Consider the following 23,896-nt stretch of genomic DNA (forward strand, 5'->3'; position numbering starts at 1 on the left):
AATTTCATGTAAAATTTAGTGTTATAAATAGTTTTCGAGTAAAGGCTCAAATGATGAAGATATTAATTTTTGAGCTGTTAAATGTAATAATAATTATATAAAAAGATAAATGTAGAATTTAGTGGTTTAATGGTGATATTTTTCGAGTGATTGAAAATAATTATACAAATTCTTATTAGTTAACGTCTTCTGAAAATTGTTGTTGAAAAAGTGTTATTCAGTTTTAAAAGGAAGCAAGCGCTACACAAAATACATTATTATTAATAAAATTATTAACATTTACCTGTATTATGCCTGTGTTCTACTATTATAACTGAGAAAATTTTAAACAAAAGTTAAAAATTCACGTTATAAGAAAAGCGACGTTAATTTTTATATGAGAAAACAAATTATTTACCACTTTCTGTAACATTTGTTTAATATTAAAGATAAAATTACTGCAAAATATGACAGTCAACCGCAATTGAGTGATTATTTTAATATCTATAGTCGTCGATCATATTATCGATGATGGATCGTTATCCATCACTGAACTGTTAGATTGTGTCTAAAGTATAGGTAAACAGTAGGATTATTTCTTCAGTTCAACTAATTAATAAATGAAGAACTTATCCCTAAGTTCGGTGAAATATATTCATAAAAGTCATGTAAAATCAACAAATGGCAATATTGTCTGCACAAAATGATGTCAAAGAATAACGATGACTTAAAATACTGGTTGGCTTATAAAAATCATTCTTCGATTTTAAAAGCTGAACGGAATATCGTTACAATTTTACTGGAATAACGAAATAATAAGTAACTGCTATTTTCCTTTTTAAACAATTATTCCAATAAAATAACGCGTCTTCAGAAGTAGTTTTTGTCTATAGAAAATAGTGGTAGTCGTATGTCTCTCAACTATGGTAGAAGGTAATGACACTATTATCTATGGTAATGACATGTTCAATGTTAATGACAGATTTACAGTTGATTAAATTACTATAATTCGTGTTAATTAATTGTATTCAATTATAGTGAAAGAGGTAGTTTGAGTACTAGTGATTAACTTATACAGAAAGTGGCGAATTTTATGGGTATTTGTATAAAAGTTGTCAACAAACATATCATATCGTTCATAATTTTATAGTTAACCTACTTTTGAATAGGTATAAGGAACAGTTAAAGAAAGCTATTTTCACTTTGTTCAACTTTGATTTGCCCTACATATTTTTACTTTGAAACGAATGTATGTTAATATTAACTTGTAATCATGAGTGATACGACATCCAATACAGAAAGTTCGGATCGCCCTTCGAGTCAACTAAATTTTGGTGCTTTCAAAGTCCACGTTTTAGCTCACAAAATTGATGTGACGTTATGGGTAATTAGAATTCTGACAATATTTTTTACAATTGGTTACTTCATTCCTGTTTATTGGTAAGGTCAATATAAATTTAATTAAATTTCAATTAAGCTGTTTTTCTGTTTTTATTAAGGAGCTCTTATAATGCCTACTATAAAGCATTATTAGCTAACGCAGCCACTAGTGCCCTTCGCTTACACCAGAGATTAGGAACTGTGCAGTTTAATGCACAGTTTCTTGCAAAAGTATTGTTAGAAGATAGTTGCCATTATTTATTTTATTCACTCATATTTTTATATGTACCTCCAGTTACATGTATCCTTTAAAAAATTCTTATTTATATATGCATACTATCTCATTAAATAAAAACTGGTTTGTATTGTATTATGTACATTTTTTCCTTAATGAAATTGTAGTGGTTCTGTTACCAATATTACTTTTTGCCATTTTACATGCTTCAAGTTATGCCTTAACGTTACTTGATGTAAGTAAAATCTCTTAAATATTTTAAATTAAGGTGAATTATTCTCTTTCTTTTTTATTTCAGACCTTAGGACACAATGCATGGTGGGGAGCTCGTCTATTAATTTCAGTTGTAGAGTTTCAGTCCAGAAATATTTTAAGGCTAATAAGTTTTACAGAAATTTTCCTCATGCCTTTAACTGTATTTTTGGTGTTGATGTAAGTATTACCATAATGTAATCAAACATAATTTTGCAAAAACAAGATTGGTGTGTAGTAATTAAGTTGTCAAATTATATTGTATCTAACTATACACTCACTAACATTCAATTTAATTGTCTTCTTTTATCTTGAAGCATTAGAAATGTAAGAATAAATTGCAAAATGGTAATTAAACAGCATTGTTTAATTGTTTCTAGTGATATACCTGGTTATTTACATGTTGCATATTGAAAGATAGCATTTGTTCTTAGTTATAATATGATTTGTCATTTATCACAAATAAAACTTAAAAGATAATAATTTAAATGCCTTGAATTTACAATTAAAAACTTGTCTTAACGTAATCTAAGCATTAAATTTTAATGTTTACAAGCAAACTTCAGTGTTCCTTTATCGTTAAAGCAAAATAAGATTAGAAGAATAAAAGTTGTACATTAATAAATTTCATAAATAGTAAACCTACCATTAGAAAATACTGAAAAAAATTATACTGAATATTTTTCTTAAAATTAGAATTTATAATTGATATTTAAATGTTTTCAGGGGCAAAGGTGGTCTTTTGACACCGTTTATTTATTACCATTTTCTAGTCCAACGATACAGCTCAAGAAGAAACCCGTACACCAGAAACATGTTCCACGAACTACGTGTTGTTTTTGAATCATTTGCAGCCAAACCAAATATGCCGGGTTTCATTAGATCGTTTATATTATTTGTAATCAATTTAACATGCAAATTAGCACCTCCGCAAGTTACTGCACAACCTCACACTCAGTAAAATCAAGATTGGTTTTTAAACCTCTTTCTTATGTATTTTGTCACGTTATATTCAGGAAGGTATTGATAGTCATATTGTAGTGTGTTGCATTCCATTAAGTTAGCATAAATATTCTTATTAATTAATATCATTATAATGTAAACTCAAATGGTGCAGTTATTTTTCTTACCTTTTATTCGTTTTTTAACGATTTGTTAACCAGACGTATCTTTGCAATATAGATAATATATTAATATTCGCGTTACTAGTTTTTAGATTTTTTTAATTCGGTGAAGGATTTGTTGCATGCTGTTATGTCTGCATGATTTATTTATTCAAAATGTGAATGTAATTGGTCGACGTTATTTTCTATTTTTTAATGGCTCATTTTTAAGCTACTTAAATATCAGAGAACTAACGTTCGAAAATTGCTATATAGATGGATTTTGATTGTCATCATTTGTTTTTACTATTTGAGTATTGTTATTGTTTTTTTTTTCAGTAGAACAGTTTAATTAAAATCTCTATTATCTTGTATTTTGTTAAATATTGTTGTGTTGGTGTTATGTGTAAAAAAAAATAGAATCTATTTTTAAAACCGTTTGTCATTTTGAAAAGTAACTTACCTTCCTTTTTATTTAAATAAGTGCAATAATAAGTACATATTTAATCGATAAAATAACAAAAATTTCTTTGAGTAATGAGTTTGTAAAAATTTACATATGTATTTTCCTTCAAAACGACTAGAAATATTTGGATGTTTTATTAAACTATAAATCCATAGTTAGGTGTATTATCTTAAATTCAGCACTCATGGTTATTTAGTAACTATTTTGAATTGTTTATAATAAACTCATTTGTTATAACCAATACATTATTTAAAAAAGTAGTCTACATTACTTGTTACTTACAGTAGAAATTTAAATTACTATAGGGATCTACTACCAATAACTTGATACTATTCAAATTGCGCCATTGGTGGTAGGTTACCTTGTTTAAACACCCTTTAGATTTATATTGTCATAGTAACGAAAGCATGCTGTCAATTATCGTATTGTATTAACGATACGACGATAAATTTTTAGTTTTAACGTATATAGCGTATTATAAGCATGAGAGTAACGTATTGTACAGATCTTGATAAAAGTGTTGTTGTTACGAATTGTGAAAAACGTGGTTGGATCCAGGTTGGACCAGAAGATGATTGGAACATATACTGGGCTGGCACCCTTACCTGTAGAAGTCTATTTAGTGTAGATAGTGGATATAGGATGAGTGATAACCAGTTGAGTAAATATGTACATTCCTAATAACTTTTAGGAACATCAATGCTTTATTTTAATATGTATATAAGAATTAAAGTTAACTTTCATACAATGAAGAATACCGTTAGTACAAAAAGTTTTTTATTAATGTTTCAAGAAAAACAATATTGAGGTGGTTAAATTTAAATTGTTTGATTATAGAATAATTAATCACTTTCCAAATCATTATGAAATATCACGAAAAGACCTCTTAGTAAAAAATGTAAAGAGGTATAGAAGAGATTTAGAAAAAGAAGGCAATTTAATGGCAGAAAGAGGAGATTCCAAATATCTACATCTGGACTTTATTCCTGTAACATTTGTACTCCCGGCAGATTATAATATGTTTGTGGAAGAATATCGAAAAGCACCTCAAAGTACATGGATTATGAAACCTTGCGGACGTTCTCAAGGATCAGGAATTTTTCTCATAAATAAACTGTCGAAATTAAAAAAGTGGTCAAGGGAAGCCAAAAATCCATTGCAGCCTCAACTAAGTATAAAGGAAAGTTACGTTATATCTAGGTAATATAAGATACACTTCGTTACAAGTAAGAACCAAAATTTTTCATTATACTAATAAGTTCAAAATAACAAGATTAATTTACATACATTCTTGTTTTTTTGTAACCAATCAAGCAGAAAGTAAATTAATTTTGAAAATTAATTTTGCAGATACATTGATAACCCATTACTAATTGGTGGTAAAAAGTTTGATTTACGTCTATATGTGTTGGTAACATCATTTCGTCCTTTGAAGGCTTACTTATTTAAATTGGGTTTCTGTAGATTTTGCACGGTTAAATATAACTCAAGTGTTGCAGAACTTGATAACATGTATGTTCATTTGACAAATGTTTCGGTCCAAAGACACGGGGTAACTATTCTCACACTTTTAAGTAATATTACTTAAGGTAACTACTATTTAACTTTAGGCAGAATATAATTCTCTCCATGGAGGAAAGTTAAGTGTTCAAAATTTAAGATTGTTTTTGGAAAGTACTCGCGGCAAGCAAGTAACTGAAAGACTTTTTGATCAAATAAGTTGGCTAATAATACATTCATTAAAAGCCGTACAACCAGTTATTGCTACAGACAGGCATTGTTTTGAATGTTACGGATATGATATTATTATCGATAATAAGTTAAAACCTTGGTTAATAGAGGTAAGTGTTTCAAGACAACATGGTAGGTACATTAAACATGGAATTTTGAACGCTATTTTTTTTTTCTGTCAAAAAAATACAAAAATAATACCGTATAATGCTAACAAACAATTTAAATAAAGCTCGGCCCCTAATTACTTTTTATCATCATTTATTAAAAACTAATTCCTTGAAAAAAATGCGATCAATACGACTCATTGGTAGGTATGTATTCATGTTTCTCGTTAAATATTTTTTAAGATAATCAGTGGTAACAAACTAAAACTAGTTTTACACAACTTGTAGGTAAACGCATCTCCTGCATTGACGTCTACAACGGCAAACGACAGAATTTTAAAACACAAACTAGTTGATAACATTCTTTCCATTGTGATTCCTCCATCAGGCTATCCCGAGTAAGTTACACGAATACAAACATGTTTTCAAATGTGCCAGTTTTTTGTTTTATTTGTGTTTGAACCGGATTTTCAGAAATAGTAAATATATTACATTACATATTATTTTTGTTTTTTTCCAAAGTATTCGATGGAATAAAACACCTTCACACGAGGCACTGGGAAACTTCGAAGTTCTTATTGACGAAGATGTTTTATACTATGAAAACAGCGCGCATTTAGAAAGACTTCGGCAGGGAAAATGAACATTTTAAGTAATGTATAGTTCATATTACATAAAAATACCCTGTACTATTTGCACAAAAAAGACAGTTTTAATAAAACAGTCTGCTAATAAATATAGCATTTATTCAATTATTTAAGTTCATACTTTATATATATATATGCATGTAAAGTCGTGTGAACATTAATGACTAACAATAAAACATTAACAGATTAACATAGATATTTACATGTATTTATATTGTATACTGCAGGTAAATGTTGTAGTAAGTAGGTATATTAGAATATAAAATCACGTTTACTTTTAATAACCAGTGCAGATTAATATGAATTTTTTTTATGTAGATAACTTTGAAAATTTTCTGCTCTTTAAAATGCATATATTTTTTTAACAGTCGGAAAGTAATCTAAAATGGGTAAATATCAATAAAAGTTGCTGAATACTTTTTGAAAATCGCCAATGTTTCTTTTATGGTGACGCCAGTAGTTATGATTAAGCAAAGTTATTAGTTTGTAATTAAGTTAGCAAGGCACATTTTATTATTTCTTTTAAATGTAGGTACTTCTAATCTTTTTTCAAGCAAGCAAAACCGTAGTGAACTTGTAAATCTGAATATATATTCAGTCATATTATGGTTAAACAGAAAATATTTATTTAACAACATAAAATCACTGTAATATCACAAAATATTTTTTGGCTGTTTTTGGCACCAGTTCTATGTAGAAAGGAATTGTTAAACTGAAAGTCTAAAATGTTGACTTATTCGGCTTGGGTGTGATGTATATGTTGCTAAACATTTTTTTATTGAGGCGTTTTCATAAAATCATTACATTGTTTATGTAGAGATTATTTATATTACGCTTGATTACAGACGGAATTATAACTTTTGAGTATACAAGTTGTGTAAATTTGCGAAAACTTTCTAAGTTTCTAAATATGTACTTGTATGTATGCGTAATCCGTTATGATTGAAAACGTTAAATGTAGAGAAATACAAATATCACATATATTTTTAAATAGAATAATGTTAAATTGAAATGATGATATTACATCCTATATGATATTGCTAAAAATTAAATCGCGATTTATTTTAAGGTATATTGTGTTGTGAATCGGTTAATGTGATTGTTTCACTTTTTTTTTAAAGCTTTACTTTGTTTCAAATCGCCCTTACCCTAAGAACCACTAAATAAAAGAATTGTTTTGGGACTAGATTAGTGCCTTTTTAGGATTCAAATATAAAAATAACATAACAAGACTAAGAGACTAAGTTAAAAATTTTCAACTTCTTAGTTTAATCAAATAACAACCATAACTTAAATTTCGAGAAAGAATGATAAATATATGAAAGAATAAATATAAAATAAATATCAGTAAGTGATGGTGTAAAAATAATTTGTATGAGCTACAACTGCTCATAACATCAACTTATAAGTATACAATTGCTATTATTAAAGAGATTAAGTCTTTCGACCGTCAAATAAAATATTTAATTAACAAATGTTATAGTTGTTAATTTTAAGACTTAACTACAACTTTTCTTTAAAATTGCTTAATAATTGAGTGTACAACTAATGGTATGTGTGAAAATTTTGATTATTCATTTTTGGTATATTTAACTTTACCAGCCAGAAGGGAGGTAAATATTGATTTAGATCATAATCAGTATTACTCATATAAAATAATTTATTAGTTGCTGATATTGTTATATTCCAAAAATTTATAACTTAGTTTCTGAAATGAATTCAATAAAGTTTAATGGCGTTTTTAGGGAAAAACGGAAACTGTAACTAATTTTTATGCTAAAAATATATTATTATAATACCAAATTCACGAGAATGTATTTAATTTAATGTTGGATTTTTCTAATCGTTCAACCGTGCTCCGTTAGAATTATAATTAAATACGAAAAGCTGAAATACTGCCAGTACTTTTAGGCTATTTTTAATGTGTATATGACATAGATTACTTTAATGTATAAAACGATCCATAGTTAAACCCTTTCGGTAACAATAAATTATTACCTATTTAAATAAGCTACATGAGAATAATACACTACAGACCCTCTGGTTTTGGAATGTTTGTGTCGTATGCTCTGATGACGTCTGCTTGTGAAACGGATCCACCTTCTTCTTGCGAAAATGCAAAACCATCTAACAAGACAATTTATAAATACCCTTTTTTTGATATTCCTCAACCAATTTGTTAGAATGTTAATATTACGAATTATCTATTCTTTACAATATATACACCCGAAATATTTTTAATTTTGCAAAGAATAACATGAATTTTTAACGAAAAAAATTGCATAAAATTATAAAAGATTTATAGGAGTAATTAGTAAAGTTGTTAAAATTGTTACCCATACGAATTTAAAAGCAATCCAGGACGTCAATTTACAGTACAAAATGTTAAATAAACGATCGGGAGAAAATGTAAAATAGAAAATAAAACCTCCCCTACTAATAATTGCAGTGTATCCCCATCATATAACTTTTCATTTATAAACACAATGCTGTAATTGTTACATATTATGAAGTGGGGACGATATATTTTTAAAACGTTAAAGTCTGAGACTTTTTGATAATTTGGCCGATTTTAGTATTCCTTTAAGAAACGATGTGATTAAAAAATAGGAATTACACGCAATTATACGTATAAAGTAAATATGTCCGCATATTAAAACCGATTTCAATAGGTACTTCGCTAAATGTACAAATTTAAATGTAAAAGTTAAAGACAGACACCACTCCCTAATTCTCCACCGTAAAAGGTGGAATATTTTCTTAAAACTTAAATGGGATCACCCTTGATATATATATATTATATTATACAATAAAAAAATCAACGAAGAAATCGAGTAATATACATTCAAAAAAATTCAGCTGAACTGAGAACCCCCTTTTTTTGAAGCCGGTTAGAAATAACTACACGTTTCTACTAGTTATGTAGGCTAAATAGTGGTTGTATTTTCTACCATAATTGGTGTTTGCAACAGCGCGGTGTTAAGAAAGAAGAGTGTTTTACTTACGAGACAACTCGACTTCCAAATCGCATCTAGTGTGGGTATTCTTAAAAAAAACGCTGCGTACGTTCTGAAGAAGACGAGCGGTTTCAGAAAGCCTGGAACCAGTGTTATTGTGGCATTTCTTTTTAAGCAAAAAACAGCGATAAAAGCGATCTATGCACCGACATCTACCCTTTAAGACATGCGTCAACTTTTAAATTATACTATTGCGAACACTTGTTCATGCAGTTTGTTTAATTGTTAGTTTTAGTTAAAATAAAAATAAACTGTATCACTATACTGGGTACTTACACATGGCGAATCTTTCCAACGCATGCAACGTTCTTGCAAAAACAAAACAACATAATTAACAATCCGAAACGACAAATAAAAACAATGGTAGAGACAGTCAATTATATTCGTCTCAAAACGAAAAGCAGTTTCTTCTATTTTATTTAAGTAATGCCTCCTTCTAAACTGATATTTTGTAACCGGTAATAGTAACTGCAATAAGTTCAACGCTAAACCGAAATAACTTTTAAATACCTTATAAAATTTGTAGGCCTGTCAAGTGCTATCTAATATTTTCGTAATCAAGTGAAATATTTATTTCGAAATCTTAATAGCTCCTAAAACTTAATAGCGAAAACATTTAAAATTTTATAAAGGCATTGAAAAATTGCTACATTTAGCATTAAGCATATCATTTCATTAATAAATAAATTACAATTTAAAAAAGATTTAAAAGGTTATTAGAAAAACTGCCTTTACTAACAAAGAAATAAATGTTTTAAAAAGGAATAACAATATAAATGATACACTTTTGAACAAATTTCCGCAATATATACAAGCTACTCAAAACAATACATCAACTGTTCAGCTATATCAATAACTTAAACACATCAATAAGCAATAATGAATACCTACATGTTTAAAAAAAGAAATGCATCTTCACTAATACTTTGAATATCTCAGATTTTATTTATTAATTACTGTGAAATATTTCTCATTTATGATAGGTAAGAATTACCTTTCTTAAGTCTTACAGCAACTCAGTGTAAATATTTGTACAGTTGAATAATATTTTACCAGTTTTATAAATAAATAAATACTTCCTTGAAACGATTGTGAATACTTTGCAAAAAAAAGATTCAATAAACTACAGAATGAAAAAGATAAGAATTTGTAAACGAGACTTTTTTGTAATAATTAAATATCAAATTGGCTAAAATTATTAATACTAGGTCGGTTGACTTAATTGTCTTTAAAAAACCGCAGCATTGTAGTCACTTTAATAGTTAGACGGTAATATTGAATTGGTATATAAGTACTTGATATTGATTCGTGTTTATAAACTGGGATGAGTCCATATTTAATATTAATATTAGTACTTAGCAAGCAAGCTTATACTTGAACTTTTACTAAAAATGCAGAATAATGTATCGATTAATAATACTTTTAACTAGATAGTCCAAAACAGGTAGCATCCTTATTTTTTTATCATCTAGATTCCATTTGGTGTCACAAAGTAAAACGTTTTCCAGTTGGTGTTACAATATTATTATTCACTTTCTTCCTTTTTGAACGAACAACAATGGTCCGGTAACTAAAGAAAATAATCCTTTCTAAACTTTAATTTCGTTTCACATGAAAACACTAAAAGTGTATTAGCCACACGAGTGACAAAACAAAAGCACCACTTTCCTCCAAAAACCCTCTATCAACTACGTATGTATAAATAAATCCTGTGATAAAGACAAAAAGCACACACTCATTTATGTATGTACACACAACTTTTAAAACATATTTATCAAATACATCATATGTAATGTACCATCATTATCATATAATAATAAGAACTTAAATGTGTGTACACCTTAAAACCACGCAGATTATGTATATAAAAAAAATAATGTAATTAAACAGCATTGTTTAATTGTTTCTAGTGATATACCTNCCTTCTTGTGATATGGAAATAAAATAAAAATCAGTAAAAATAACACTGTAAGACCAAAAAAAAATGAAAATGAACAGTAAAATGTAAACTCAACTGGAAGACAATTTTTTTTGTCTTTGACTCAATTGGGCAATGCAAATTTTGGTTTTTGAGTAAAATAAAAATGTTTTTATTTAAAATTTTTTATAACGTATGCCAATAATAGCAGCAAAATACGGACGCATTTTTCTTTTGACTGACCTAAATATTCTCAGTGGGATGTGCAAGTAGCTTTGAAAGTGAAATAAGCTGAAAAGTTAAAAAAAATGTGGTCAATTTAGAGCAATCAGACAGTGAATTCAGCTAAACACATGGTGAAATGATCTAACAAAGCCAATAATGTCGTAGATTAGAACACATTTAGTATTTTTATTCACTAATTCAGACCCATAAGGACTTTTGCAAGAACTTTTTCATTGTGTTTTCTATTTAAATAAATACATCTATAGCTCATATTTTATATCACTACTAGTAACACAAAAACATGTTTTAACTATTGTATGTTGTATCTGGGAATATATAAATGAGTTTTCTGTTTTTAAAACCAATTTAGCCAATGTGACTATAAAAACTCAAAAATTTGTTTTTTTTCCTAATAACGAATCCAAAAAGATTACAATCTAATTTTGCTAGTATATAATTTCTTCGGCAATTGTAGCACATAAACAAACAAAAAAATGCTGGACTAGACTAATTCATTGTGTTCTTTAAATAATTTCATTATCAACGCAATGCAATGATCCAACTCTTTTCGCAATTAGCGTACGATAAATTTTGATAACTCATGCAAACTTTTCCAATGCCAAACTAATCACCAGTGAACGAACAAGCACATCGCCTAACACATTCATGCACGCAACAGAGTGATATTTATATTTTATTAAACGAACACTTACGAGCTTTTCGAGTCTTTCGAAAAGACGCTGCTAGGATCGGTTTTTCGGATTTCGCTTTCACGCATCGCATCTGTTAATGTTTTAAATACGGTACTCTGTACGCTGTGAACAAAAGCGTCGAAATATAGTCATTAAGAACCAACATAACCGCAGGAAGTAAAAAGATAAATGAAGGAATTGTTTGTATGGGTTCCATGGAGAAGAGTTCTAGGATAGTTACACTAAAAGCGAGCTACAAAACTGATATCAATTGCTGTCGTTACTTACACTTTGACTGTAAAGTCTGGCGTTATAACCAAAGTGGGTATGAGTATAAGGCCTAACCAAAACACAGCAGACGTGAACATCATCACATACATTCCCGTCATTACACTTCCTATTGGTAATAACGGCCAGGTGTTACTAAAAAAATTAAATTCATCCTTACAGTACGCCTTTTGCTGGTATTTGCGAAAGGTAATTGAAAAAAGTGTATAAACTTCAAGGGTATATGTGTTAATACAAAAATAAAAACAAAATGTAATACCATCTAGAGCCACGAAACATCACAAATTTCGTGCTGTTTGTTTGTGTTATTTAATCTACCATTTCCTCTATACCTTCGGAAGAATCAATTTCCAACTTTCTTAACTGACCCTTAGACGTGCTCGACATTTTTATAATATAAGCAATTAGAGCTGTACTACAATTAATTTATCAAATAATCGAAAGCCGAACTTTAAAACTGATTAAATGATAATGTCATTGTACACCTTGACAGCTTGTGAGAAACAGTTTTGAAAATTTTACGACGAAAACTATTAATTATAAAACTGTTTCTCTTTTTAGGCAGCATCATTTGAATAGTGTATGCTTCCCCCTCCTTAACTTCCGTTTATATCCGTTACATTCAGGAAATTACTCTTACAGTCCTACATACGCCCAGGCTCACATATCGGGCGGTAAAGTGTTATACTTCAAAAACAAATTTCCCTTAAAGCAGGTGCTTATTTTCGAATATGTAATGTCAGCAAACCAAATTCTCGTATTAATATGTAATAGATCTATCTTATAGTTTCTAAAAGGCATGCAATGGCATCATTATAAAGTCGCTATTGGTAACAGCCCCTTTAAGTAATAATGGTTGGTTCCAAGCGCTTTTAATATTAAAAAAAACTGTTTATGTAAGACTTACCTGTAAATCAAAATGAAGATAAACCAAAGAATAATAGATCCCCAATTAGCACAATGAGTTGGCCAAGACCATGTATTCGTTACTAGGCCAGCTTTGTAACAAACTGTCACCACAACGTACTGGAATAGAAAATTTTATTATAAGACATGCATAACGAATTGTTTTTATATATAACACATGTATTCCATCTTAAAGTGAACTAATTTTGATGCATTTTGTATGTTTAGTATTAATAACTTTCAGTCAATTTTTTAAATAATGTATATACTTTGAACTACATTAGAATATTTATATATAAAAGAAATTATGAGTGCTGTCAGCACAGGGTAAAGTAGTACTATGTAAATGAAAGTTAGTATCAGCAATTTCTTATGCTGAAGTGTACGATGTGTTGCATACACATTTACAAACAATTTTTTTAAATTTAATTTTTCAAATAATTTTTAACACAAAATTTTTTTTCACAAAGGTGAATTTCGACCACTCGAAGAAATGGTGGAACAGTTTCGAGTTTACAGTGGCTGATAGGAGGGAAGAACTAGTAATAAGTAAAATTTATTTGAACTGAATATTTGTCGACCAATGAAATCAGAACAAAGGACCTAGTAAGTAGGTAAAGATGACTTCAAATACAACATAATTCTTACCGTATAAACGCACATGCCGAACATTAGGTATCCACCATCTTTGCCGTTCAACCATAAAATGTCATTTTTGCACGCGAGAAGCGTTAGCCAAAACAGTAATGCCGAATGGACCATACCGTTCACTACCCACACCCAAAACACTTTGACATTAAACAATTGGCCGTTTTGACTCGGTCTATACAATTTTGGATACTTGAGCATCGTTTCTGCGGTGCACGTCTTATCAAAAAGTCCCATAGCCAGGGGTGGCAATGCAGTAAAAATGACGTTATAGAGGCCCATCGACCACCGTTCAAATAAGATTTGTCCAGACCATCCTGAATAAATTGCGAACCACAGCTGTGTTATGTAAAGGCATATGTTTTTGTAGAAACTGTACAATATCAGTTTACACATGCGAGAATAATTCCATGCACCGTGAACAAGCAATAGCCTAAGTAGGAAACGGAATTGTGCAATGCTATAGTCGGACGCGCATGCGGCTTGAAGTCCTTCTTGTCCTGATATGCCAACGCCAACGTGTGCCTTTTGGATCATGGCTACGTCATTTGCACCGTCACCTATGGCTAAGGTTACAGCTTTCGTATATTGCGTGATGTACTCAACGACTTCAGCTTTTTGCATCGGCGATACTCGACAACATATTACGACTTTGCATGAGATGCAAAGTTTCAAAAAATCGGTACGTAATTCGCAACTTAAAGCATATTTTAACGTTTTACCATCGACTATCAAAGCAATTTCGTTTTGTTTTTCTAAATTTGCACCCAAGTCTTCGCTGTGCTTCGCTATTGAGTCACGCGTATTCTGAAACAAAGAATAAACTACATTAAACATCAAAAGAATAATATATCGCATGTATGGTAAATACAATAGAACAATGATTAATTGCTATCGAAAATAGCAAAAATTAAGTAAAAATTCGTATTGGAATCTTGAAAATTACTTTTTAATAAGCATCTAATTTTCGGCAAAACTAATAAAGCTAAATAAATTAATGAAATTAAACAATCCGTGATACCAAAACTTTGTTTTCTGAAAATTTCAACAAATCGTATTGTTTAATTCGTAATAAATCAAAATTATGTAACAACTTTCCTTCAAATGTCAGAATTGGGTATACTTTTTTATAAGTAGATAAACATTTTAATGAAAATAATTATTAATTATAGACTTGCTTACATCGAGACTGTCATCATTTAAAATAATTAGTGGCATTCCTTGTACTAGTAGCCTACAAGAATACCCTATGTTTATAGCAGTTTCCTGTTTATCTCCTGTTAAAACCCAAACATAAATATCTGCTTTTAGAAGAGCTGCTATTGTCTCTGGTACACCTTCTTGTAATTTGTCTTCTATTGCCGTTGCTCCTAACAGTTTTAAATTCTTCTCTATCCGTTCTGACGCTTCTTCAATTTTGGCTGAAATAGACATAAAGGTAAATTTGAACTTTCAAAGTATATAGTTATAAAGATTATTTAATCGACGTAACTGGGTTTGTAAATTATACCTTCTCTATTTACAATTGATGTCGACGCCTCATGAAAGATGTTTTTCCATTGATTGTAGTCAGCTTCGCTTATTTCAACAACAGCGCAACAAAGTGTTCTAAGACCTTCGCAAGCAAAATTCTCCAAATGTTGTAATAACTGTTCACTATACTGCTGCTCAGACTCTGCTAGCCGCTCAAAGATAATCTATTGAGATAATATTTTACGTTTTGTAAAATTTATAAATTTTTACTTATAAATTTCTATTAAAACATTTTCTTAAGAAAGCAATAGTTTTTTTTAAATATTGTCAGATTTATCAAAAACAATACAGACATTGATAAATTTTAAAAGAATATGTTGTTTCAGAATAAAGTAAAAATGAATATTGGCTAAATCAAAAAATTTGCCTGATGTTCAAAACCCGAATCAAATTTAACTATAAATACGCATGTCTAAAAAGGACTAAATTTCTAACTCTAGTTCTTTCTTACACTGTCAGCTCCTTTGCAATAAAGTTTAATTTTGTTGTTGGGATCTCTAACGATTACAGACATTCGTTTTCTTGTCGACGTAAATTCAATTACATTTAATATTTGGTAACGTTCTTTGACTCCAAAGGCGTCGATTTGTACAAATTCTGGTGTGCGACTTTCGAAAACATAACCATACTTGGCGGCTCCGCCCACTAACGCTCGTTCATCTGAAATAAATAAAACACAAATAATGCAACGAAAAATTCCATCGAACCCTACACTATCGTACCTGGTGACGCTGCGTGATAAATTACATTACCATCTGGCATTTTTTCAGGAATAACTGTATGGCAAACCGATAACAAGACTAAAAATTCTTTTAATATATCGGCTGACTCATGTCCATCCTGTATAAGCTGAAAAATAATTTAGAAAATTATGTTAAACATGCAAATGGCAACATTATAATTAAATTTTGTTTTAACTATAGGTCTATTCTCATACCCCTTCTCTCCGTATGAAATTAATTATAAAACGGTGACAAATAACATAAAAAGGAAGTCACTAAGCAAAGAAAAAAATGCATCAAACGAGATTACCTATTAGATATCTAGGCCATCAAGAAAGAAGGAAGGAAGTTCTTTTATGTTTACCTTAATAAGCTGATCATCATTAGCATCAAAGACAATGTTTCCGATTGCTGCCCTTTTAAATTCCATTATATTTCTAGTTAAAGTGCCTGTTTTGTCTGAGAATATGTACTTTACTTGACCCAGTTCTTCATTCAAATTGGATGTTCTAGCCATGGCAGGTGTGTCAGTCTCGGCATGGTACATTTCGACGTCCATATTAATGAAAATTGCCTAAAATACAAAGAAGAAATTAGTTTTAATTCGCATATAAACATACAAAGTCCATATTCAAAATACAGTTACTCACTCACTTGTACAAACCTGACCATTTCTAAAGTCACTTGCAATGATATAGGAATTAAGTTGTTGAAAAGAATGACAAATGTAAGAAGATTGTACAAGAAATTTTGATTGGAGAGTTCTAAAAAAAAAGGAAACACGATATTATATTACAAGAAAAATAAGATCCTAAAAATTTATTTTTGATCAACATCAATTTGGATTTGTAGGATACACAGAAAAATATTTTTAACTACCTGTTAGTCCAATGTACCAATCTTTAGTGCCATGAGCATTTGACCACATCTCATTACAGACTGAACATACAATACACATGGTCAAAAGGATTCCAAAAAGTAAAAGAATTTGTAAATTGGTTAATTTGTCTACCGTAGAGCGTTTTAATGGTGCTCTGGTAGAATTTCTCATTAGTTTTGTTTCATGCCCTGTGTAAATAACCAATCCAAAAACCCAAGATGTATTACGTAGAACAGCACCTCTGAGTAAAAGTTGATCAGGACCTAATGGTTGTGCACTGAAAGTTTCAATTATAATTATATTTCAATTTAAAACAGAAAAACAGGGGAAAAAAGGAACTATTTGACAATATGTTTTAAATACTTGTACACCAAAAGAAACAAAATTAGCTTTTTTATTTTTTAAAATAGTTTATAAACTACTTACATTTTGTTAGTTTCTTTTAAAACTCCTGTGAATTCATACAAATGTCTGTTTGGTGGTTCACATTCAATGGTACCAGAAAGTGTTTTCAACTCATTTGTTGATGTTACCTTAGCTGTACTAGGATGAGCTTGTCTTATTTTTAGGTTTGTTTCACCATCCAAATTTGCTGTTTCTATAAAGCTCATACCTTGTGGTTCACTAAAAATAAAAACAATTTAGAATAACTTTATATCAAAGCACTTTAAGTCTAAATATACTTAGATGTAAATGTATAAAAATATATGCTCAACATTACCTGGAGGATAATAATATAAGGTCTGCAGGAAAAAAAGAATTATTTGAAATTCGTACTATATCTCCAACTACAACTTTCTTCCATTTTGTTGGTATCCAAGACTCTCCCTTGAGTACATCAACTATTCTATGATTTGTTTCATCATCAGCTCGATGTCTTTTCTAAAAGATTACCACATTGTTAATCTTCTGAGACAAACAATTGTTAACTAAACTTACTATATCTTCTATAATTTCTTTTACAGCTGATACTGTCAATATAAAAATGAGAGGCACTAAGGTAGTATATCGACCTGTTGGTGATACATCTGGGATTTGTTGCAATAAGGCTATCATTAAAAAAAATATATTTGCCCATCTTCGAAATTGTTCAAATAAGAACAGTGGTATAAATGTGAGAAGACTAAAAGAAAATACAATATTAATGAAATTTTTAGCATTCTGTGGGGCACTTTTTACTAGTGAAATATTACAAGAAGGGAAAACACAATGGATAGTTTAATTATAATGCACTTGACAATAACATTGGTTTACAATTAAATGTCATTTTTGTATTTCTGAGTAACTAAAAATGATCTTGTAAGTTGAAAAACTTTGTTGAACGAAGGAAATTGATAAAACTACCCATTCTTTTTTGTTTTCTTATTTTAAAAAGTAAATATGTACTTAATTATACCTTTAACCTGATTTTTATAAAACTGTAAGACATTTAATTAGGTGGTTATTATATTAATGACTATTATAATAAACCATTCACAATAAAACTATTTACTTACCTATATTTTGCCGTTGATATAGAATTACTAACGAATTTGTTAACAGGAGGTTGTGTCCTATTAATAAATATTATCCTATGATCAGCCACTGCTTCTACCTCATTAGTACTCGTTTCTCTATCCATTGCCGTTGGTGAACATCCATCTTCTCCAACTGGAAAATATTCTTCATTTTACTCAATATAATATAATTCAACTTAATTAAATTAAAATTACTTATATGGTAATCAGCTCCATTTTTTAAGTTCACACACATTATCATTAACACCTTCACCTACTAATATAATACACCTTCTCCTGGTATATAGGCAACCAAATATGCAACCACGTTAAGTTAGTTACCACTTTATAACTGCTATCATTTATAACATTGAAGAAAAAAATAAAAAAGTATTTTGCTTTTTTCTACATTGTACATGTTGATTAATGATTAATGATTACCTACACATTCCTAAACACTTTTTAAAATAAAACACTCCTTCCTATTACCGAAAATTTTAGGACGCAAGATACAAAATGATGCTTCTGATAACTACAATTCCAACGATAAAAAGTTAAAAAAAAGTTAATATGTCCCTATTACCTTCAATGAAGGCAACATAAAATTGTATTTCAATGCAATGGATTAATGAAACTAAGTTTTTAAATTACTTGACAAAACATCCGATTTTTCATAAGAGTAATGTAAAAAGTTTTTAGTTAACAAGAAGATGAATATGTACCTATTTTAAATATCGATTTCCCACTATGAATTTATGATTTTGAAGGATTTGCAATATTTATTTGCACATTTATTAATAAATATCTTTGACTGATTCATTTTCAATTTATATCAGAAATTTAATCGTTTTTTGCTAGTTTCATTTCTAATGAACACGTTACATTTCTTTTGATAAAGTTAATATCAAAATCAGCAAGCTTTGGACTGTTATTAATAATTTCAGAGCTCCGGCAGTTTTCTGAACCATTACAAGGTCTTTTGATGTCTTCATCGTTACTATTTTTTATTTTAATTTTTGCACTTAAAACATTCTCAGACTTCACATTTCTCTTCATATTATTGACTATTTTAGGAACAATTTTTTCTGTGAATATCATTTTTCCTTTTTTAATTGTTTTTTCGTTAAACCCATTTTTTCCTTTTGCAACCTTAATATCTTCGCTTTCTACTCTATGAGGTTTAATAGTAAAGTCCTCATATTTTAACATTTTCTTAGAGGATTTTTTCGACAGGTTCCTGTTAATCATTTCGGTGGACATTACATCAGAAAAAGTATCGATATAATACTCATTTTTAGTTTTATTATTTCTACCATGTTTCAATTTCAAATCAGGCTTTTCGTTACTTGATTCTGAGCAATTTTTATTTTGTTTTAGTATTGATTGGATAATATCTTCAAAACGTACATGATCATCATGTTCAGTATAATGTGATTTCGGAGTATGGGATTCCCCACTTCTATTTTCTTTAATGTTCACTGAATCTTCAGTATCATTTTCTTTTGTACCATTCTGATACGAAATTAACACAGTAGATTTCTTATCTTCATTTGCATCAGTTACACGTGAATTCAATTTTTTGTTTAAAAGTTTTTCAATTATTTTCTCAAAAAGTGGATCACTTTTATTAATTCCTGCTTTATAATTTTGATAATAGTCCTCCCCGTATCCACAAAGAATACTACTGCTACTTTGAGATTTTGGATCGTTTGCAATATTTTCTTTTTTGGAGCGTACCATACAATTCTTTTTATCAATCTTCGGATGTTCAATTGGATCAGTTTTGCGTTTTTCACATGACTTTATAAATGGTGAAAAGAAATCTTTATTTGCACCCAAGAAATCGTCTAGTTCTTGTGAATATTCTTTTATAGAGTTTCGTATATCTCTTATCTTACTTGCGCATAATGACGAATTGCTTACGTTTTGAGAATGAGCTCTATCTGTGTTATATTTTAAAAAGAAAAGAGATATTGGTTTTGACATTTTTGGAATTGGTACGATATTTTTAAAACTTCATGCTTAAATTGATTTTTGCCAACTACTGAAAAAATATGCACGCTATTGTTGTTTTTATAAAACAATATAGAGGATTACTATTTTTAGGTATTTCCCTTAATCGTATTTTTATGCCATAAAGCTTAAAACGTACGTAGATTATGGGAAATCATAGTCATTTCTAGAGTACTTTTAATTTTAGGCTTCAGTCGATGAATCTTACATCGTGGGAAAGCTTATAATGGGAGCTTTCGAATAAACTATACCGTAGGGTTCGGTAATAAGAGAAAGGGACGATTGTAGGGGTGAATGTTCAACAGATAGATACATAAACCCCTCTGTATAGTACGATATACGGAAAAGTCTATGACGAGAGCTTTCGAATGAACTATATCTCAATGGTCGGAGATGAGGTTGAGGAGACCACTTCGTTGGTGTTATCTTTTCCTACATTAACCTTATGATCTTAAGTATAACTGCCATAAGAGAAGGTTGGCAACACCATGACAGTTTATTGTATTGCGGAACCAACTTCAGACATGGTGTCGTAAACTTTTCATGTCCACCCTCAATTTTTTGATCACTTACCCCCTTACATTTTCCTTTCTCCTCATCTTCGGCCATTGATATATATACGTAACTTATTCGAAAGCTTTCAAACTCTTACCATAAACTTACCAACGATCTATGACTTATATATACTTGAAGTGGGGCGTACAGGTACCGGACTTGAGTCAAAAAAAATATTTGTAAGTTGTAAAAATTGAGTAAGAATAGAAAATTCACTAAACCAAGAGATCCCAACCTCTCCATAATCACCGCTAATTCTAGAAAACAAAAATTCCAGGGTCCCTACTGCTGCACATTACTGTGGGTGGGTCCCTACATCTGTGGGTACCTAATTTAATTGTGTATTTATAAAAACAGAAATGAAGAGGGGGAGGGGGGCTAAACCTAACAATAACCTTTCTTACTATTAAACTCAAGTATTTAGAATCCTTTTCTTTTTTTTATTTTATTGTAATTTAATTGTCACAAATATAAATAACACTCCCTCTTTGCCTTTGGATATTCGCTACCACCTCCATGGCAGGCTCTAGCGCACTAAACTAATGGATTACATACATTTGTCGCTTTTGTATACTTTGTACGAAAATTTTTGTAAATATTAATGTCGATTTTTAATGTAACTGGTAATAACACGCAACATCAAAATAATACAATTACGTATGGATCAAAAATAGACAGATTTACAAGTCTTGCTAATGGAACAATAAAATATTTATTGAAGCACAACCTAGTTACGTCAAAAAGTTTTTTTGACTTTATCGATTGGAAAATTATTACTCATTTCTCATTATACTATAGTAACAGTATATAAAAATGTTTTTGTGTTTTTTGAAATTTATAAATGATATCAATTCAAGGGTAAACAATAACCATAATGTGATGAAAAAGGGTACCTAATCAGAAAAATGGATAATACCAAACAGTAGCAGGCACATATACATTTACACTAAGTACCTAATCTTTTAACATTAAATTGAATTGATATTGAAAGAATTCTTATTGATTCTTATTAGAAAAAAATAATTTAAAGTTACCTACACATTTTTTTAAATCATCTTACACATACATCAGATATTTCTTGTTTTATTTTGAAGGGTAATTAATTTGGGGAGTTAATTAATGTAGGGGGGGGCAATTCAACAATTATTTTATACAAAATACAGCATGCGCTTTAGTTAGATAGGTAGACTGATTCCTTGTGGTACTAAAAAAATAGAAATAGTTGCCTTTTTTGCTTGCTTGTTAAAATTCGAAGAAACCCACTTATTTACTAAATTTTCTGGATTTTGAATATCAAAATTATCATTCTAAAATTGAACAGCTACTTCGGTTTAATTAACGATTAATGGTAAATGATAAATTAGATTTAATTTCCAGTGACCTTATTCACTCAACGACTTTACTCAAAACATTCGTGCATTTTTATGACTAACATTTGGGATTTATTATGTCAGCACATTTGTTGCATGTAAAAATTTTACAAAAATACATGTATTCTTATGGCGCGCGTTTTACTCACCCGTGAGCTGTCTGACCAGTCGTTTCGCAGTCTTTTTTTAAAGAAAGCAGAATCTTAAATTTATTGTATGATAAATGTACCTGCGACCTACGCAAACACTACATCCATATAGATATTAAATAGCAATAAATTTACAACCGAACATGCTAATTAAAATATTGTCAGATACTGACTAGTTATACGATAGGTATTAACACGGAATTTAATTTCCGGGTTGAAATAATGGTGGTAATTATAATTGCTCGAGAACTCCATTAAATGCAATTGTGTGGCTACAAAACAACAGATACGTACTTTTCCAAAGGCAAGGATACAAATAAATACTACGCTTTTATAAGTTTAAAAATCTGCGGTTGTTAATAGCCAACAAATTATTTAAATTATAATAAAATCAATTGTCTTGTAAGTATAAATTGCATCACGAAAAAATATTGATCGCTTAATCTACTGTTNTTACGATATTATATTTATTTTTTTTAATAATTTTAATTATAAAAAACAATAATGGATCCCCAAAAATTTTTTCTTCGTGCCAAATTGAGTAGAAAGTTTTGATATTATGGCGTACGTGATAACATTTTCCATTACTTTCCGATATTAACTAATTGATTTATCATTAGTAAGAGGTCTTCAGAAAGAAGATACTGGTTGAACATTTCTATTTATCTTGAGCCAATCTTGGCAGTTTTCGAAAACCACAGCAACATTTCCAAATCATAAAATAATCTAGGTCTACCTCTACCCATCTTAACTCCTGTTTCTGCTTCTAATAATCTATTTCTACAAACTAGCCGTTTATGTCTGAAAAGATGTTCTACCAACTGAAGGCATATAAATTGGTATCAATGAAATTATTTCTTTTATAATAAATTCGCTTGTTAATTTAGAAATTCGAAAAAGGTTGTTAAAGGTATATGTTTGGAGCACGGCATTGTACGNAATATACAGTTTGTATTGCTGTATAATTAACTAAAAGGGTAATACAATTTCATGCTTTTCGATAAGAAAAATGCACTCATTCAATTTCAGGATAACCACTTATGCATCGATTAACAATTCCATTAAAATTGTTCTATTAGAAACAGGAAAAATACAATTCTGTCTGCAGAACAGTCTTTTAAAATTTAATCAAACCCGTTGGATGTAATTTAAACTTCAAATTGAGTTAAAGAACGTAATTTAATTTTCCCATTCATATCGACATCCTGGTGATCAAAAAACTAAAATTTTAAATAGACAGGAAGGTAACAGAAAATTTTCATCGTTTTAGAAGAAACGATAAAGCAAGACAATGTTCTTAAAAAACACTGCAAATGTGTTGTAATCAACTAATACAACAATTTCTTGAACAAACATACAAACAAGAATGTTAGGAAAATTTTACTTATGCGAACATACAGTGACAACTTTACTATATCTTTACCAAAATATAAGATCCCTTAAAAAATTATCAAATATTGCACTGTTATAATAAGTATTCCATTTCAAAATATCTAATTTCATAAAAAAAAATAAAATACCCCAGGCGCTGTAGCGCCCTTAAACTCTAGTACTTGACTTATGGGAGATAAGGTGTACAAAACT

General features: G+C 29.5%; 3 protein-coding genes across 21 annotated transcripts in view; 2 read left to right on the plus strand and 1 right to left on the minus strand.

Annotated features, from left to right (window-relative positions):
* Positions 1–925: 925 nt before the first annotated feature.
* Positions 926–3,336, plus strand: LOC108741347 (Krueppel homolog 2). 2 transcript variants are annotated; one of them, XM_018476146.2, is made up of 6 exons: positions 926–1,076; positions 1,149–1,419; positions 1,479–1,660; positions 1,762–1,829; positions 1,893–2,026; positions 2,573–3,336. In XM_018476146.2, the coding sequence occupies exons 2-6, from the start codon at positions 1,253–1,255 to the stop codon at positions 2,805–2,807; spliced, it is 786 nt and encodes a 261-aa protein (XP_018331648.1). In that variant the 5' UTR covers positions 926–1,076; positions 1,149–1,252; the 3' UTR covers positions 2,808–3,336. The 2 variants fall into 2 exon arrangements, with proteins under 2 accessions (XP_018331648.1, XP_018331647.1); XM_018476145.2 differs by having other exon boundaries at positions 926–1,419.
* Positions 3,337–3,472: 136 nt separating this feature from the next.
* Positions 3,473–6,801, plus strand: LOC108741345 (probable tubulin polyglutamylase TTLL1). The gene is made up of 6 exons (XM_018476143.1): positions 3,473–4,071; positions 4,253–4,615; positions 4,766–4,967; positions 5,026–5,256; positions 5,542–5,651; positions 5,776–6,801. The coding sequence occupies exons 1-6, from the start codon at positions 3,899–3,901 to the stop codon at positions 5,894–5,896; spliced, it is 1,200 nt and encodes a 399-aa protein (XP_018331645.1). The 5' UTR covers positions 3,473–3,898; the 3' UTR covers positions 5,897–6,801.
* A 216-nt stretch (positions 6,802–7,017) lies between these two features.
* The window catches only part of LOC108741343 (probable phospholipid-transporting ATPase IA), a 41,476-nt gene continuing 24,597 nt past the window's right edge, over positions 7,018–23,896 (minus strand). For 10 of the 18 annotated variants that reach the window (XM_018476123.1, XM_018476127.2, XM_018476141.1 and 7 more), the window contains 18 exons: positions 18,226–18,379; positions 17,669–17,852; positions 17,451–17,611; positions 17,156–17,353; positions 16,729–17,006; positions 16,504–16,613; positions 16,214–16,423; positions 15,850–15,976; positions 15,579–15,787; positions 15,105–15,291; positions 14,777–15,015; positions 13,595–14,401; positions 12,948–13,066; positions 12,041–12,175; positions 11,774–11,875; positions 9,194–9,225; positions 8,906–8,997; positions 7,018–8,027 (listed from right to left, as the gene is read on the minus strand). In XM_018476123.1, the coding sequence (XP_018331625.1) occupies positions 7,899–8,027; positions 8,906–8,997; positions 9,194–9,225; positions 11,774–11,875; positions 12,041–12,175; positions 12,948–13,066; positions 13,595–14,401; positions 14,777–15,015; positions 15,105–15,291; positions 15,579–15,787; positions 15,850–15,976; positions 16,214–16,423; positions 16,504–16,613; positions 16,729–17,006; positions 17,156–17,353; positions 17,451–17,611; positions 17,669–17,852; positions 18,226–18,379 (3,473 nt within the window). In that variant the 3' untranslated portion in view covers positions 7,018–7,898. Of the gene's footprint in view, positions 8,028–8,905; positions 8,998–9,193; positions 9,226–9,281; positions 10,488–10,991; positions 11,127–11,773; positions 11,876–12,040; positions 12,176–12,947; positions 13,067–13,594; positions 14,402–14,776; positions 15,016–15,104; positions 15,292–15,578; positions 15,788–15,849; positions 15,977–16,213; positions 16,424–16,503; positions 16,614–16,728; positions 17,007–17,155; positions 17,354–17,450; positions 17,612–17,668; positions 17,853–18,225; positions 18,392–18,441; positions 18,548–23,896 lie in introns of those variants that run through there. The other 8 variants (XM_018476131.1, XM_018476134.1, XM_018476135.2 and 5 more) reach the window with 8 other exon arrangements.

The sequence above is a fragment of the Agrilus planipennis genome, unplaced genomic scaffold, assembly GCF_000699045.2.
Source record: "Agrilus planipennis isolate EAB-ADULT unplaced genomic scaffold, Apla_2.0 scaffold269, whole genome shotgun sequence".
Lineage (NCBI taxonomy): Eukaryota > Metazoa > Arthropoda > Insecta > Coleoptera > Buprestidae > Agrilus > Agrilus planipennis.

Coding starts and splice junctions, on each gene's coding strand:
- LOC108741347 (XM_018476145.2), top strand. CDS start 1,253: ATGAGTGATACGACATCCAATACAGAAAGTTCGGATCGCCCTTCGAGT. Junction 1,830..1,892: donor ATGCCTTAACGTTACTTGAT/GTAAGTAAAATC, acceptor TTTTTATTTCAG/ACCTTAGGACACAATGCATG. Junction 2,027..2,572: donor ACTGTATTTTTGGTGTTGAT/GTAAGTATTACC, acceptor AAATGTTTTCAG/GGGCAAAGGTGGTCTTTTGA.
- LOC108741345 (XM_018476143.1), top strand. CDS start 3,899: ATGAGAGTAACGTATTGTACAGATCTTGATAAAAGTGTTGTTGTTACG. Junction 5,257..5,541: donor TAAAACCTTGGTTAATAGAG/GTAAGTGTTTCA, acceptor CACAACTTGTAG/GTAAACGCATCTCCTGCATT. Junction 5,652..5,775: donor CCTCCATCAGGCTATCCCGA/GTAAGTTACACG, acceptor TTTTTTCCAAAG/TATTCGATGGAATAAAACAC.